Source organism: Pezoporus occidentalis, unplaced genomic scaffold (assembly GCF_034315485.1).
Source record: "Pezoporus occidentalis ecotype Australia unplaced genomic scaffold, CSIRO_AGI_Poc_V1 ctg29, whole genome shotgun sequence".
Classification (NCBI taxonomy): Eukaryota; Metazoa; Chordata; class Aves; order Psittaciformes; family Psittacidae; genus Pezoporus; species Pezoporus occidentalis.
This window is the reverse complement of record NW_026914829.1, coordinates 4,905,644-4,923,864: the sequence shown is the minus strand read 5'-3', so window position 1 is coordinate 4,923,864 and position 18,221 is coordinate 4,905,644. Positions and strand designations below refer to the sequence as shown.

Here is an 18,221-nt window from a genome sequence, read left to right as displayed (position 1 = left end):
TTAGGGTAATTATCCCTCCTGTTTTAGGACAGCTTTGTAAAACTGTTAGACGTTAAAGAGGCATTATTATTTTCCTACTGCCAAATTTCATTCTCTAATACTCAATAAAAGGGGAAATAGAGCCATTAATCTCTTATTAGACACAGTTTAAATGGTGTAAGGTAATCCTATATGTATTTCTACAGTTGTGTGTGCATATATGTAGGTGTATATATATGCATGTATATACATATATAACAAGGATACTTTTAATCATAAATATTCTAGAATCCATCCTTTAACCTACTGAAGAGCCAATATTTAAAGTATTACTTCCCTCTTTTTTCTTTGTTTTTATTTGAACATTTAATATATGATCAGTCTTGCTGTAAAAGGGCTTTCTGAAATAAAATTGGGCCAACAAAGTATAAGTTATTTAAGCGTTGTGTCTTCTACCCTTGTAATTAATATATCAGTAAGTTATAAACAGTCCTTTCTCTTGTTTGTGGAAATGTACAATATAAATGCAAACTTGAAAAACGCTTTCTTTTTGAAGCTGTGAGATTTGAAAGAATGAAAACTAGCTTTAATGACTGAAAGGGATGAAGAACTTATAATACTGTCTAGGCATTTAGCAAGTTTCTGATTGGGCACTTACAAATGAGAATCCTTTCAGTGCCTGTAAATTAATTTAATAAAATACAGCACTCAGGCATAGAGTAACTCCCACTGAGAACACTGAGGTCTTCAGAGAGAATTCTTATAGAAACTAATGGGAAAAAGACACCTCCATAATGAGGTTCACACAACAGTCTTGTGGTTCAGCTTCCTCTGAAGAAATCTTATTCTTAAATGTAGGCATTTCAAATCCTTTTCTTGGTTTTAGGCAAAAGGTTTCTGTTTCCCTTCTGAGAGAAGGGGTTTATCTGCCACTAAACACAGAAGATGCTGAACAGGTGCTCACTAAAGGTCAGAAAAGAGCTACAGACGAATCCTGTCACTTTTCACCCTTGTGTTGTAATGTTTTATGAAGAACCAAGGAAACTGAAGTTTTTAAAAGACAGTGGTTTTTTTAAAAGGAAGTCCTAAGATTCACAATTAGAAATTTATCTTTTTAAAGAACACAAAGGAGATAATGCCATAAAAAAAAAAGATGGTATGCCTTCCTCACAAATAATTAGTAAAGTATGTCTCTTGACATGCTGTCCTTACTTCCTTGTTTTTGTTGGGCTTTTTTTTCAGAACCAACAGCAAACTGATCACCTGCATGTCAGAAAAGGGCAAATAACCCCCAAATTCTTGTTCAAAAAGCTACAAAACACTACTGTGTGCCCCAGAAGAAAAGCAAGCCTGAAAACTGCCAACATTTTCATATTTACTTGTTTTAGCTGTCAGTGAGACCGACCAAAGAGATAGGTTTATATTTATTTTTCCAGTTCTTTTAAATTCATGCTTGCTTGAAGGGGCACAGGAATTTCAGCAGGCAAAATCTACTTGCCAGCAGAATATATATGTTTTATTTCTATGGTATCTTTATTTCTAAGGTATTTCTAAAGAGTGTCTTGCAATACTGAAAATATTCACAGTGGAAAACAGAATGCATATTCAGAGCTCTTAAGTACACAAGATCCAAACCACAGGATCTTTTGATACGCAATCACCTACAATTATCTGGTTAGTTTACTTTGCAGTCAGAAAATGGTGATATTAAGTGCAGCTATTTAGTCCAATATTGTCCTTCTTAGGGAAACACTCTTGCATTAACTGAAGAGTAGAACTCTTATTAATCATCACTTTGCTTCTATCAAAGTAAATTTACCAGTAGCCAACTGTCAAGATGAAATTGGCAATTTATATAAAACATGAGGAACATATTCATAACAACAGAATTCCAACCTAAAATTTTTCCATGAATATATTTTTAACTTTACATTGTGATGTATTAAGCCATTTTTTCCAGAGTTACCCAATAACAAAATAAGTAATGACTGTTGTCACTCTTTCTTTCTTTAACAGAAATAGCAATATAATCCTGTTTTGGTACTAACCGCTGTGTTTCAACAGCATGTGCCATTAATTCAGCTTTATGTGCTGAAACTAGTCAATACATAGTCTGCAAACTCACTTGTTCTTTGGCTCTACATGGCAAAAAACATTGCCTTAAAATAGCTCTTTTATCATCTTCAGGGCAAAGAACAGTTTAGATAAACACTACAGCTAAGCTCTCAGAGGATATATTAATCTTATGCTTAAGTCACATTCTTCTTTATGTGTTTTTCTGGTATTTTATGTGTTTTTTAATTAACGTGTTTTTCTGGTATTCTGAAATACATTTACAAATAATACTACAGAAGCTTGAAATTGCTTTAATGTTTAAGAGGTTTTTGTTCAGTGAATATCTAAAGATCTTTCACCTTGTAAAACATGGTAGTTCACACACTGAACATTTCACAAAATAGGGTTAAGTCACTCAATATTCACTAATTACTATGAACTGTTAACGTGGTGCAATGTGAATGCTGTATTTTTTAAAGAATCACTCAGTCTTCATCTGTTAATTTTGTTGCTATTCCAGAATGTGGAATGCAGTTTGCTTTGTTGTGTGACTTGACCCACTATTCATACAGCGTTTTGATAAGAGCAGACTTGGGCCATCAGCTCTCCAAGACACGTCATTTCACTGCTGCCTTCCCCTCCTAGCATTATTGCACAGGGAGATTAGCATACACCACATAAACCTTATAAACATTTCCATTTTTCACTTTATGTGATGTCTCTCACCTCATTGAACTTCACTGGCATTTACTGTGAGCTTCCGGCATTCCTGTGCTCTGTCCTCCTGGTGAGGAGTCCTGGAAGTGGGAGGCTGCCCTGCAACGGCAGCACTATGGACAGGGACATCATGGGCTGCTGGGGCTGTCCATTCTCCTAACCCTGCTCTGCCCCTGGGCTGCAGTGAGCCACACAGGGCCCAGAGATTCACAGAGGCACTGAGTAGCAAGTCTGCAGTTATGGCCCTGCCTTCCTACTATTCCATAAACTGGGGTCCTGAAAAGATCAAGACCTGTACTAAATTGCTATCCTTTGCACTTGGAGTGACCAGCAATAACTGCTCAGTGTGTATCAATCAGTGGCTAGACTTGTAAAGATAAACTACAAGAGTCTCCTACTTGCCTAGAAAATAAGCCTTTTATAACAACTGTAGCTGTTTAATGATGGTCTGTCCTCACGGCCCACTTCATTAGGGTTCTCATTCCTCTGGATGTACATGATGTTCCCTCAACAATCTCTCTACTGTAGAGGTAATGCCCTGACGTTTAGAGGTAATAACCACCCTCTGATGTGAAGCTGCTGGGCAGGAATATTGCCATGAAAACATATTCATACAAGAGCCAGCAATCAAAACAGTATTTTTATCTAATCAGTTACAATGCAAACTATAGTCATAGTAGGTTTAGAAGAAAGCCACAACCATTAGAAACACAGTCTGCAGACTTATTCCATGTTAGACTGAGAGTGACGATCCCAAAATGGATCAAGTAACGTCCTTTGGGAATATACCATATATATCAGAATGACTTAGGGAACAAAAGTGAGTAGACTGAGCCTGCCACTAAACAGATGGACACCAAAACAGATGTAATTGGATTTGCTTCCACTAAGCAGATTCATAAGCTAAAACTCTCTCCTTGCTCCTCTGAGAGATCAGCTTCAGACAACTAAGGGGAAATATGCTTAGCACTGGATTTGGCCAGTGCTTGTGGCAGCTAAAGCACTAATGAGGACCAGCTGTTAAAAAGCAACCATCAGAACTGCCTGTCCATTTGCCTTTTCCCAGTTTAATGTTCCAAAACTTTGCCAAATGCAAAGTTTGGATGAACCTGGACTGTATTGTAGTTCAATTATCTGTCCCATCCTTTTCCCATTTCCTTGCATAAATTAATCATGATTCAACAGCATCCTGCCCGCTGCTAAAGGGTACTGGCTGGCAGGAGTATTTTGGCAACCAACTAACTTGGTGTTTCCTCCAGGTGTACTGAAGAAGAAAAAAAAAAAACAAAAACAAAACAAAAAAAAATAAAAACCTGTTCTTTCCCTGTGGAGTGATATGAGACTATTTTTCCCCTAGTAAATGTACCACGGCACCTATATCCCAAAGCCATGCTTTGCTACCTGAAGGACAGCAGAACTGTTGAAATAAACCATCTGAGAATCCAGGCAAGCCCAAGAGGAGAGGAGTGACATAAAACTGTACAACTAAAATATTGTTCTGCATTCCACAAGGAATTATCACTACACTGGTAACACTTTCTGCCTAAATCCTAACAGAGTTGTGCCACTATGAAATGCTTTCTGCAGCTGTTCTCAGGTTGTACTTAGAAGAGCTGCGAGAAACTTGCAGATCTTGGGATTTGCAGGGCATGCCCTCACAGCATTTGGAATGCTGGTATTTGCATTCCATCTGCCAAAATGCAAAAGTAAGCCTTCTGGTTTACAGAGAGAAAATATTAAAAATATCTAATGTAAAAGAATGGGGAGAGGTGTTAGTCTTCAATTTCCATTTTCAGAAATTTGCTAATTGGCATCAGAAGGTAATATCCATTCTTATCAGTTCTCTGAAGTTGAATCCCCAATTACTTTTTCTATCTACACAATTACTAGCAGGAAAAATTGCTCAATACTGAAGGCTTATGTGAGAAAGGGAAGCAAAATACATTTGTTTGTATTTTAATCTTAGTATTTTTATACGCTTCATATATGTGAAAGTAATGGTAATAACGATAATGCACTTCTTAAGATTTATGTTGAAAAGTCAGGCGCAATTAATAAAGCTTCACAAGTCAAAACACAAAGAAAAAAACTACAAGAGACATTACATTTAAAGTAAACAGCAGACTGCCTTATAAGAATTTCTTCAATAGCCTGTCCTACTTCCACTTTCTGTAATTAAACGTGGTGTCTGACAGCATGTGCTCTGACAGTGTAAGCAGAGATCTCTCACCTCCCAGAAGTAACTTACAAATGATTAAATCATCACCCATTCAGATTCAAACACCAAAGAGATGGATCAACTTTTTCTGCTACACTCTGCATAAAAAGTTCCTTTTGAGTGCCACACCATCAATGTGCAAGATTCAAAGCAGAAAATTGTCATGCCTCTTTTGTTCCAGTGAGCAAACCAAAATACTCACTTTGCATTAAACAGTGCACTGCAGAAACACAGAGACCAAATCATATTCCCTGGACATGAGCCTTCAAGACACTCATTCTGTATTTGCAGAGTAGCACACAATGAGGCAAACACAGCCCAGGTTTTACTCCACCGAGTTTAGTGTTATTACATGAAGAATTAATTTATTGAAATACATTTTAGTCATTATACAAGCACTTCTAATTAGTTGTAAGCGAACACTGGCTTACCCTCTGGCTTTTTTAGGGGCTAAGGGACTCTCTGTTTGCCAAAATATAAAATTATCTTCTTATTTTTCTTGTTTCAAGACTGGCCTGATTAATGGAGTAAGAACTCTGAGGATACTACTGAGATTGCCAGTTGTTTAGGGAAAACAATGCTCAAAAAAAAACAACAAAAAAAAAACAGCCTCATAGTCCCATAAGATAGCATCTTGATTTTACCCTTACGCTATACATGGCGGAAAAAGGTGTAGAGGGACTGAACAGATGTCATTCCAGAATGCGCTAAACATTCAGTGAAGGGAAGGAGATGCTGTGATCTCCATCTTCTTGAGAAGCTGGAAATTACAGCAGTTTTAGCCCCTGCTGTGCTGTAATACAGGACTGGAAAGAGGCAGTCACCAGGACACAGTGTGGCAAGGAGGGTGAGGAATTAAGAGCTGTGATATTAACTAAGGGGAAGAAAATAATCATAAAATATAAACATATCCAGAAAATGCTAAGGTACCTTTACTGCCACCAGAACTGCACTGATAAAGTCTGTATGTCACTGTTCTGCCTTGATTTCCTAACCTGTCTTTGATCTTTGAATTTTAAATACCCCAGTATGTAGAATGTGGGTGTTTTTCTACACACCCAAATATTTCAGACATTACAACACCATATTTTGCTTTCTACACACTCAGTATTACTGGTGGAATTCTAATTCAGTGACAACTGAAAGCATAATAACCATTTTATGACCACGGGTTCCCAACACCTCTCTGATTTGTATATTTAATAGGACTCCAGAAGATATATGCAGTCACTAAAGATAACAGTATAAACAACTTACAGACAGAATTTTTATGGTTACTATCTTTGCTGGGCAACATCTTGACTCCTCTTGATTTCAGTTCAATAGCTTTTTTCACTGAGAAAACAAGGAAACAAAAAGAAAATAATTCATTATTAAAACTTATAATATACAACATACAACAGCCAAATCATACACGACAGTAATACAAAGCTAGACAGGAATCCTACAGACTGATTGAAATAACTATAATTTCTGTGATAATCCAAATACATTTTTATAAAAATACGACTGTTTATCATGTTTCAAGGTGTCTTTTTTAAACAGACATTATCTTTGCGGTATTTCAAATTCGAGTTTCCTTAGGGTCAAAGAAAACAAAAACCCCTTTCCTCATTATGTGTATGGATTTCCTACATTTGTGATGCATATTGCAAAATCTTACATTTTTTTTTTAATTTATTTCTTAAATATTTTACATTATCTACACAAATTAGAGGACCACAACATTTAAATGCAGTTTTTACAACTGCTTTTGTTTCACTCCTAATAGAAGACATGGTTTTAGTTCAGTTTTCTACGGAAATTAAGGATATAATATACTATGCTACATTCTTCAGCTCACCTAACTCCTTTTGAATCTACAGGGCAATTTCAACAGAATTAGAAAGAGAATAAATGCTTTCAAATGGGAGAAAGTTTTGTGAGAGAGAACAGATGCATAAGAGGTTTAAAATCTGTGTTCTCTGATTAGCCAGCTGAATGGCTGATAAACTTCCAGACTATCCCTACTAAATAGTTAGGGCACCATAGGAGGGATAAGGAGCAAAGTAGGAAAATACATGAGAAGAAAGTAGAGCAGTTATACATTAAGGAACATATGGGGTAGATTTTTAATTGTAATGGTGGGAGAAAAGGGTAAAAATATAGGACACATTCATAGGAAATTTATTTGTTCTGTGGCTTTGGAACAACTTGATCAACTGAAAAAAAATCAGAAGTAGAAAATAATTGTGAAACAAGTCTGGACAATTCAAAACTATTGTGCAAATACACAATAATAACAGCTAAATAGCTAGTGAAAAAGCAGTAATTCTTTCCTCTTTCATATGAAATACTTTTTTTTTCTAGAGCTTGGAGTGGTTAATAATCTTAAAATGCATCCAAACAGAAACAAAGAATCAACTCAAGCATTTTTAAGATGGTAGTAATTTGCACTTCATACTATATAAATATACAAATGAATATCACAGATTATTGGTTATACTTTCTAGGTGTGGGGTAAATTTTGCGATTATCCACCATACACTGATCTATATGCAAATATTTCTAAGAAGTGAAGTGGTAGGAACAGCAAGACAAAATGCCTTTTAAGACTGCATTCAAAATCATTATTTCATTGCATTTGTTTCTATATTGGACTTCTGCTGCTTTTGCAACCTCAGAATGAAACAGGCATTTGCTAAGTGCTGAAACTGAGCAAGTACTGCAGAAACTACATTTTTCTTTTTTTTTTTTTTTTTTTGGTGCTATGTATGTTGCAAGTGCAGACATTTACGTCTAAACCTGGAAAACAGGTGTTTAAATTATGAAAGATGATTGAAACAGAACTGTAGCAGCATAGGATGAAATGGATTTGATGGCAGTGCATCTGTTTTCTTTTAAGACATTAAAACATTATATGGAGTCTTAGATGACTAGACAACTAGATGATTAGTAAGGCTAATATTCCCAAGGGCTTCTAGAAGGGTAAACCTCATAGATATGGTTTTCTTAGGGTTACTTTCTATACTTAGGTACTAAAATTTCCATCAAGTGCCACCTTATGTTCTGTTTTCTTAGGCTGCATAACCAGTCTGTTAAAATTACTCTGTATTTAATGGAAAAAGAACAACTCGTATAATGAATACTTGGGATACTGCCTGGAGTTGTGGTCCCTCACCAGCATGAATTTCACAGATTATTAGTATTTGTGCTGCATGCAAAACATGCAAGAGTTTTTGAAGGATTAAAAATCCATGCTACTTACATTCACAGATGAGTGATAAACCCATCGAGTTATTATACAGAGGATAGAAAGAAGAACTACACTCTCCTTCTCTTTGTTGGGCCTGGAGCTGTTTAGTCTGGGGGAGAGAAGGCTCAGAGGGGACCTTATCACTCTGTACAACTGCCTGAAAGGAGGCTGCAGTGAGGTGGGGGTCAGTCTCTTCTCCCGAGTAACAAGCAATAGGACAAGAAGTAATGTCCTCAAGTTGCACCAGAGGAGGTTTAGACTGGAAATTAGGAAAAAATTCTTCACAGAGAGGTTGATCAGGTTTTGGAATGGGCTGCCCAGGGAAGTGTTCAAAAACCATGTAGATGAGGGCCTCAGTCATATGGTTTAGTGGTAGTCTTGGCAGTCCTGGGGTAACGGCTGGACTTGATGATCCTTTCCAACCAAATTGCTTTATGATTTTATCACTGTCCTGTGACCCTACTTTAGGGTGAAAGTGGCAATCATGACTCAAATTCCTTGTGGGAGTTCACTCTTGAATGTATTTGATAGACAAACTTGAATCATGCTTCTTGGGAATGGAGAAAAATGATACCTATCAGCTTTATTTGAAAAACAGAGGACATAAACTGAAATAAGAGAGGTTCTGATTTGATCTACGAAAAACCTCCTTACTATTAAAACATTCGAGCTTCAAAACAGGTCCTGCAGTTTCCATCCTTGGAGTTTTTTCACATGTCAAGAAAAAGGCATTCTGTATCTCTCTGCAAGAATATTAGATAAGGGATTCATAATACTTAAGATCAGTCATCTAAAATGTATGTTTTATGAAGAGAAATAGCTACCTCAAGGGGACAATTTATCCCCTTCTAAAACAGGCACAATGAATCATATTCTACGGATGCCTTTTCCTCTCCATAAAATATAACAGAAGCATCTTGCTCAGGCTAGATCCCTACATTTTAGTAACATTAAGGTGATGTAAGCTTTTATGTCTGGAGACAGCCAGATGTAGGTACCCATGAGACACAGGGATCCACAAATGGGACAGTTTGAGAGAGAAATACCAGACTTCTGCCTCTTTACACTTATGTGTGTGAGGTTTTGCTTGTGGCCTGCATAGTGTTTTCTTCTATTTTTAAAAAGTATGAAGAAAGTATAGTCTTTAAAATACAACCTGTTCATCCTCTGAAAGAGAAATAGAGACCACTGAGCACTGTGGTTTGATTCAATCAGTTCAACCCCTTCTGTAACATTAAAAAAGTACTCTAAATTGCACATTTTATAACCATTTAAATCCCATTTGAATACCTTTTCTGAGATACTCCTTTTCTAATTCATGATTGTTTTTTATTAGAAAAGTTTTCCTGATTTCAAAGATTATTTGCTATTTAATATCACAAAAAAGCAGAATGAGTTTACGTTAATAATGTCAGCTATGAACAGCACTTTCCAGCTTTTAAATGATTACTTTTGAAATTCGCACAGCTTTCTGCTGTCTTATATTAAATATTCAGTTAAGTTAACTGAATTAACTCACTTCACCTTTTCTGTTAATCATAACTTCAAGACTTTGGAAGATGAGATACCCATTCAGGGACAAGGGCAGGGCTGAGCACTGGATGTACAAGACAATCTTATCAGCCTACTGGAAGGCACTGATGGCATTTCTTAGCTTTTTGCTGTAACTGAATTAAACTCAGCCATGAAAAGAATATACGCCTGGCATTATTTGAAAGGATCATGAAAGTTACAGCAAAATTTTCAAGTTGTAAAACTCCACTGGCTAATGTGCATACAAGAAATATGCAAATCTGCTTCAGGCCATGGTTGGAGACAGGCATGGGGTTAGTGATCTTTTAGGAATCAATGTTCACAACTATTCTTATGCTTCCCAAAGTCTGTCTTTGTGGGTTGAGGAAAGAGGCCAAAATCAATTCAGCAGGTATTTGGTACAAAGGAATGACTCTTCTTCCTGTTCATATTACATTAACAGACTATGACCTGTACTGTCCCTGCCCATGGCAGGGGGGTTGGAACTTGATGATCTTAAGGTCCTTTCCAACCCTAACTATTCTATGATTCTATGATTCTATGACTGTTATAATTATAGTAAATATACCTCTATTGTACACCAAAGATTACTTTCTTTTGGAAGTTGTTTGCTTTTTTTTTCCTGCTCTTGTAAACAAAACAGCTGTTTGTGGTCTTGATGAGTACTATCTTTCCGGGCAGAAGCTTCAGGTCTTCTTACAGAACATGACTATCACTCACAGTTTGAAACTGTCTCACGCAGAGAACTGTTGGTGCTGAACTTTCATGCTGCTTTTACACTTCAAGACACATTACGTGCATGCCACGGTAGTACTAACCTCTCAGCACAGTTTCGCTTCGTGCTTTTGCAAGCTGTTAGTCTGCATAGTCAGACAATCCCCAGTTCCATGTAGTTCCATGGGGATTTCTGTTCTGATTTTTAGATCTTCCTTGAAATATCAGGTTATGACACTCACTGGTTTATATTCAAATTCGATTAGCATAAATATTAGACTTCATTTTAGCTTTTTAGGAGAGGTGTAAGACTTTTCTTAACATTCAGTAAGATTATAGTTTTATTCTAAGATTTCTAACACACTTTGAGTTATTAGCATCTCACTGAAATAATTTGGTTATGGTTGTCAGACTCTAATTTCAGGTATACTTGTGTAGATCTGGTAGAATACATCTTTTCCACAGAATGTTTATATGCCTAGCCCAAATTTATTATGAAAAAATACTGTTAACTAAAATCACCTATGATCTAATGTTTTAACTTTGTTGTTGCTGTTACAGTATCACAGTATGCTAGAGATTGGAAGGGACCTTGAAAGATCATCTAGCCCAATCCCCCTGCCGGAGCAGGAACACCTAGATAATGTTACACAGGAATGTGTCCAGGTGAGTTTTGAAGGTCTCCAGAGAAGGAGACTCCACAACCTCCCTGGGCAGCCTGTTCCAGTGTTCTGTCACCCTCTCTGAGAAGAAGTTTCTTCTCTTGTTTAAGTGGAACCTCTTGTGTTCCAGTTTGTACCCATTACCCCTTGTCCTATCATTGTTTGCCACTGAGTAGAGCCTGGCTCCATCCTCATGACACTCCCCCTTTATATATTTATATACACTAATAAGGTCACCCCTCAGTCTCCTCTTCTCCAAACTATAGAGACCCAGCTCCCTCAGTCTTTCCTCATAAGGGAGATGCTCCACTCCCTTAATCATCTTAGTTGCCCTGCGCTGGACTCTCTCCAGCAGGTCCCTGTCCTTCTTGAACTGAAGGGCCCAGAACTGGACACAATATTCCAGATGCGGTCTCACCAGGGCAGAGTAGAGGGGAAGGAGGACCTCTCTCAACCTACTAATCACCCCCCTTCTAATACACCCCAGGATGCCATTGGCCTTCTTGGCCACAAGGGCACAGTGTTGGCTCATGGTCATCCTGTCATCCACTAGGACTCCCAGGTCCCTCTCCCCTACACTGCTCTCTAGCAGGTCGTTCCCCAACCTGTACTGGAACCTGGGGTTGTTCCTGCCCAGATGCAGGACTCTACACTTTCCCTTGTTATATTTCATCCCGTTATTCCCTGCCCAACTCTCCAGCCTGTCCAGGTCTCGCTGGATGGCAGCACAGCCTTCTGGCGTGTCAGCCACTCCTCCCAGCTTAGCGTCATCAGCAAACTTGCTGATAGTACACTCAATTCCCTCATCTAAATCGTTGATGAATATATTAAATAATACCGGTCCCAGTACTGACCCTTGAGGCACTCCACTAGTTACAGGTCTCCAACTAGACTCCGCCCCATAGACTACAACTCTCTGGCTTCTCTCCTTCAGCCAGTTCACAGTCCACCTCACTACCTGGTCATCCAGACCACACTTCCTCAATTTAGCTGTGAGGATGCTGTGGAAGGCTGTGTCAAATGCTTTGCTGAAGTCAAGGTAGACCACATCCACCGCTCTGCCATCATCCATCCACCGTGTTATTTCCTCATAAAAGGCTAAGAGATTGGTCAAGCATGATTTCCCCCTGGTGAAGCCATGTTGACTGCCCCTCATAACCCTCTTATCCTTGATATGCCTTAAGATGGCACCAAGGATAAGGTGTTCCATCACTTTCCCAGGGATGGAGGTGAGGCTGACCGGTCTATAGTTACCCGGCTCCTCCTTCTTGCCCTTTTTGAAGACTGGAGTGACATTTGCTTTCCTCCAGTCCTCAGGCACCTCTCCCGTTTCCCAAGACTTGGTAAAGATGATGGCGAGTGGTCTAGCAATGACTTCTGCCAGTTCCCTCAGCACCCGCGGGTGCATCCCATCTGGACCCATGGATTTATGGATGTCCAGATTGCTCAACTGATCTCTAACCCATTCCTCATCAACTAAGGCAAACCGCTCCGTCGACCTGACTTCATCTAAGGTCTCAGGGGTACAGGGCTCTTCAGGACTGCCTGCAGCAGAGTAGACAGAGACAAAGAAGGCATTCAGTAACTCTGCCATCTCTGCATCTTCTGTCACCAGGGCACCCATCCCGTTCATCAGTGGGCCTACATTGCCTCTGGTGTTAGTTTTGTCTGCCATGTATTTGAAAAAGCTCTTTCTGCTGTCCTTGACCCTTCTTGCCAGGTTTAATTCTAAGGATGCCTTAGTCCTCCTAGCTGCCTTCCTACATCCTCTAGCAGCAGCCTTATATTCCTCCCAAGTGGCCAGCCCCTCCTTCCATGACCTGTAAACTCTCCTCTTCCACTTGAGCATACCCAGCAATTCCCTATTTAGCCACGCAGGTCTCTTGGCCCTCTTCCTTGACTTCCTACGTGTCGGGATGCTCCGATCTTGAGCTCGGAAAAAACAGTCCTTGAATGCCAACCAACTATCTTGGGCCCCTTTACCTTCAAGCAGCCTTGCCCATGGGACTTCCCCTAGCAATTGCTTGAAAAGGCCAAAGTTTGCCCTGCTAAAGTCCAGGGTTGCAATTCTACTTGCTATTCTACTAGTCCTACCACACAAGATCCTGTATTCCACCATCTCGTGGTCACTGTAACCAAGGCAGCCCTCAACCCTTACTGCTTCGACCAGATCCTCCTTGTTAGTGAGGATGAGATCCAGCAGCGCTCCTCTCCTGGTTGGCTCATCCACCATTTGCAGGAGGAAGTTATCATCCACACACTGGAGGAACCTCCTGGACTGCGGCTGGGTTGCCGAGTGGTCCTTCCAGCAAACATCAGGGAAGTTAAAATCCCCCACGACGACCACGGCCTGTGACTGTGAGGCCGCTCTCAGCTGCCTGTAGAAGGCCTCGTCAACTTCCTCACCCTGATCTGGTGGTCTGTAACAGACACCCACAGTAGTATCGCCCCTGCCAGCCTGCCCCTTAATTCTCACCCACAGACTCTCAACTCGCTCGTCATCTGTCCCCGGACAGAACTCGGTGCATTGTAGTTGCTCCCGCACATAAAGAGCAACCCCACCACCCCTCCTGGCTGGCCTGTCTTTCCTGAAAAGGACATAGCCCTCCATGACTATATTCCAGTCATGTGAGCTGTCCCACCACGTCTCTGTAAGAGCCACCAGATCATAGTCTCCTGACTTAACACAGGTTTCCAACTCCTCCTGCTTATTTCCCATGCTGCACGCATTGGTGTACAGACATTCCAGGGAGCGAGCTGAGCACACCGATTTCACCCTAGGATTATAGGAGGCCTCCCAGTCTTCATCAATTCTGGAGTGCTGCCCCACTGGGGCAAGCCCAGCAACAACCCCATCCCCCCTTCGAATCTAGTTTAAAGCTCTCCAAATGAGCCCTGCTAATTCGTGCCCCAGCATCCTTTTGCCTCTGTGAGACAAACCTTTCCCACTTGTCATTGTCCAGACTGGTGCCCTATAAAACCAGCTGTTATCAAAGAATCCAAAGCCCTGCCTGTAGCACCAGTCTCGAAGCCAATTGTTCATGAACTGAATCTTCCCATTCCTTCCCACATCATCAGTGGAAGATGGAAGTAGTGAGGAGAAGATCACTTGAGCCCCAGACTCTTTCACCATCCGCCCCAAGGCCCTGTAGTCTTTCTTCATCCCCTTCAGACTGCGGGAAGCAGCTTCCCCCTCACCTGTCTGGAAGACCAGCAGCGGGTAGTAGTCTGTCGGGTGCACCAGGTTGGGGAGCGCCCTAGTGATATCCCTGATCCGGGCTCCAGGCAGACTACACACTTCCCTGTTTTTGTTATTTTTAAGCAAATTACTATATTGCACATTGCAAGCATTACAATGTTTTCTTAGCTCAAAGAATGCTCACAGAATAATTGATCTTCTCAAACTAATATATTGCAAGAGTGACCTGAATGATTTTTTTTTCCATTTTCAATCAACTATATAATGGTAGATCAGAAATACAGCAAAAAGAGGAGAAAATTACATTTTTCCCTACATACTCTTCAGTGAGTCCTTTACTACAATGAGATCTAAGTAACTTAATGAATGTTTATCATTACGGAGAAGATTTGGAGATGCACTGCTCGTGTTCAAATTGAATTGTGATATTTTATGACTTTAATAATCTATTAATCAGCATATTTTCAGTAGGAGTGAATCACACCCAAATATACATAGTCATCCTTTTCTTGTTCTTTGTCTCAGAGAACTGGAAATATAAAAAATGTTTATAAAAATCACATATTTCTAGTGTGCATTTCTAGAAATAATGCACCTTAAATACACCCTAAAAATGTCAAAATATATTTTTTTTTTTTTTGAAAGTGAAAACAGACATTAGTACTATCAGCTTTATTTTGTGGAGCCATAAGGTACTTCAATATATTATGCCTTCTCTACATTCCTGCCTCTAGACAGCTCAGAAGGAAAATTTTCTCCATTTTATTCTGATCACATTTATTTCTACAGGAGAGTAACTCACAAAAGAATTGCTCTACTGCTGTTACTACTGCAAAAACATATGCAGCAGTTCATTACAGAGGGATGGTTTCCTAGAATTCATACAACAATGAATGTTTTAGAATTATTTTTATTTTCCACAGTTTTGTTTCCCAGGATGGTTCTCTGAAACTGGCCAATCTCAGGTATACTCCCAATTGCTCAAGAAAATGAAATGTGAAGGCTTGCCTTTTTCATGATAGTTTTAAACTGTTTTTAACAATTACGTAAGACTAAATAAAAGCATGAAAAAGTCTTACAAATATTCTCTGCCCATTCATATTTTAAAAATATATATTTCACAGGTGCAAAGAGCTGCGCAAAGCACACAAAAATATACAAAATACGAATCCTGGCAGAATCTGCATCTTACCAACAGTAAACTCAGCTATTTAAATCTTGAACTTTGATAAATCTTTCATTTTCATTCTTCATGAGTCCATTTAGTTCCACTGGGTTTTTTGTTTGATTTGAAGAAGAGAAAACAGTCTTTAAACAAATTATATATGCACCTTGAAAACAGAAAAAAACCTGTCTGAAATTTACATAAAGCCTTGTCAGAATTCAATGTGTTTATAATTTTTCTCTGGCACTGGAAGATGTTTTTGCCTGAACCACTGATACCGAACAAGAGGAATTTGCAAATTAACCTTTTTTTTTTTTTTTAATATATACAAGCTCTTCAAGTATAATTTCAAGGGAAGTTATACATTTTTCTGCGACTTTTATTAACATGTTATGGGCTACTTCTTACTGTGGGTTATTACGTTCTTGTATTCCTCAGACCAATTACTTCTTATTTGAAGTTATATTTGAAAATACACTGAGAGAGGCCCTATAGAGTGCTGACAGCTCTGTTTCCTGTAAGATGCAGAGTTTCAGTTTTCTCAGAGCATGTTGCCTGCTGGGACGATAAGGAAAAACTAATATGTCTGTCTTCCCTTCTGTCATCAGAAGAAAAATAAAATACTAAATAAAGACTAAAAAAATAAATAAATAAAAAAAGTTACATGTACTTCCTACACATCCATAAATTAACAGGTAGCAGGTAGTCTTTGGCACCAAGTATTTGCAGTCTTACTCTGGTTTTATACTTTTACATAGGAGATACAGGATAGAAATTGGTAAGAAGAAAAATATGGAAAAGTGAAAAATTCTCTTATCTGTAGGGAATAACTGAGAAATAAATCAATCTACAGAGAGCTTTGAGGAGTTATGATAAACTTTAAACATAAAAAAGGGAACTGCAAAGAAGAAAGATACCTTCTGCAATACCACTGGGGCTAGATCAAGAACTTACAATCTCGATCTGTATCAAGGGAAACTTTGGTTACACAAGGAAGTCTTTTTAACAGTAAGAGTGATGAAGCCCTGGAATAAATTACCCAGAGAAACTGTGGAATTTTAGTCATTGTAAGTTTTAAATAACATGTTAAATTAAGGTCTGAAAACTACAGTCAAATATATTTGGCTCCTCTATGTATAGGGTTAGATTACCAAGACCCATTTTAAACCTATTTTTTATTATTTTGTAATAATAACCCATAACCAGATGTAATTTGGCTGAGAAACAATAAGTGGCTATGATCATGGTAGTTTTTTCTAGGATTGCTAGCATATGAAATTAATTGATTACACCTACATTTAATTGCATGTGTGCAAACAGGTAAATGGTGTACAGTACACAAGTCATATTGAAGCCAGTGAAGATACCAGAATAGAAACATGTCTCAGTTAACACAGTGTTATGATTGATCTAATTTAGCCTTTTCTCGATCTAATACGTTTAGGCCTTGAGAATACCCTTATGTTACTCTAACACTTGCTGTTTGTTCCTAGAACATTCTTTGTAACAGTCCTCATCTTGGATGACATTAACATTTTTTTTCTTGCCAGTTTTTCTTCCTGCATGAAATAACCTGCAAGGCCTCTAATACTGGCTACCACCCAAGGCTGAAATATTCTGACATCATCTGCTGGCACTTCCTCAAGCTGCTTCTGGTGATGCTCTGCTGAGTTCAGCTCCTGGCTGCCTTTCACTGCAGATTTTTCCCAAGTACAGATATACAGATATTTGAAGGTCAAAAAGGACAGCATATTGCCCAGTACCTGGTGATGACATGTAGGGCCTCTCAGGTCTAGCCTGAAGACCAGTGTCACTTTAAGGAATGCATGTGAATGGTTTTGTCCTTTTGTTAATGTACAGGAAAAAAAAGAAAAAACAAAACAAAACAAAACGTACGTTGCACATTGAGGGGAATAGAAGAGAAATATAACACTTTATAACACTCAGCTTTAGATATTTGGCAGAGTTCAGTAAGAAACAGTGATGTATTTGCAATAGTATTCATAGGATTATTATTTCATTATTGAAGGGAATTAGCAAATTTATCTCACTGCAGAGATCATCAATTTCTTTTTGCTTTAGTTTGATTGCTTAGATTTTCTTCAGGTTGAGCACTCCTGTTTTGAAACAAAGTATTTTCTTAATTCAGACTGCAGAGTCCAATTGAGTGCCCTGTTTGCTTTGCCCTAGTGCCTCACTCTTTTTGTGTTCTCCTCCAAAGACACAACTGCAGGACTACTACCATTTTTTGTCCCTGGAAGAAATAATCTACATTTCCACATTTGGCAATATCAATATTCTCTCCAGATTCTGCTTACATATTAAAACTTTATTTCTAATTACTCAAGCCATGTGGGACCAGTAAATAGATCATTAGCTATCTTGAGTTTTTCTTCTGCCTCACTATGGTCTGTTGTACCACGAATTCTTTCTAAAAGTTTAGTATTTATGAGAATAGGAAAAAAACAACCATTCTTAATCTTACCATTCATTTCATTTTGTGAAGGGAATTTTATAATAAATTCTTTGCTAAAACAAGGCCCCAGGCTCAATAACCTAGAAGGATCCTTTTAAACTCTAGTCTAAACTGACTTGCTGAAATAATCCAACCTTCTGCTGCTTCTTGTATTCCCTGCCTGAAGGTTATTTAGTATAATACAATATCCCAATGTTTCTCTCACTATCAGCTTTCAAAATCTTCCTTACAAATCAGTATTAAAACTCCATAAAGCTCCACAGTGGGC

General features: G+C 38.6%; 1 protein-coding gene across 2 annotated transcripts in view; it reads right to left on the bottom strand.

Annotated features, from left to right (window-relative positions):
- The window catches only part of CSMD1 (CUB and Sushi multiple domains 1), a 1,153,012-nt gene that overhangs the window by 414,350 nt on the left and 720,441 nt on the right, over nt 1–18,221 (bottom strand). For both annotated transcript variants that reach the window (XM_062626215.1, XM_062626216.1), the window contains exon 7: nt 6,227–6,304. In XM_062626215.1, the coding sequence (XP_062482199.1) occupies nt 6,227–6,304 (78 nt within the window). The remainder of the gene's footprint in view (nt 1–6,226; nt 6,305–18,221) is intronic.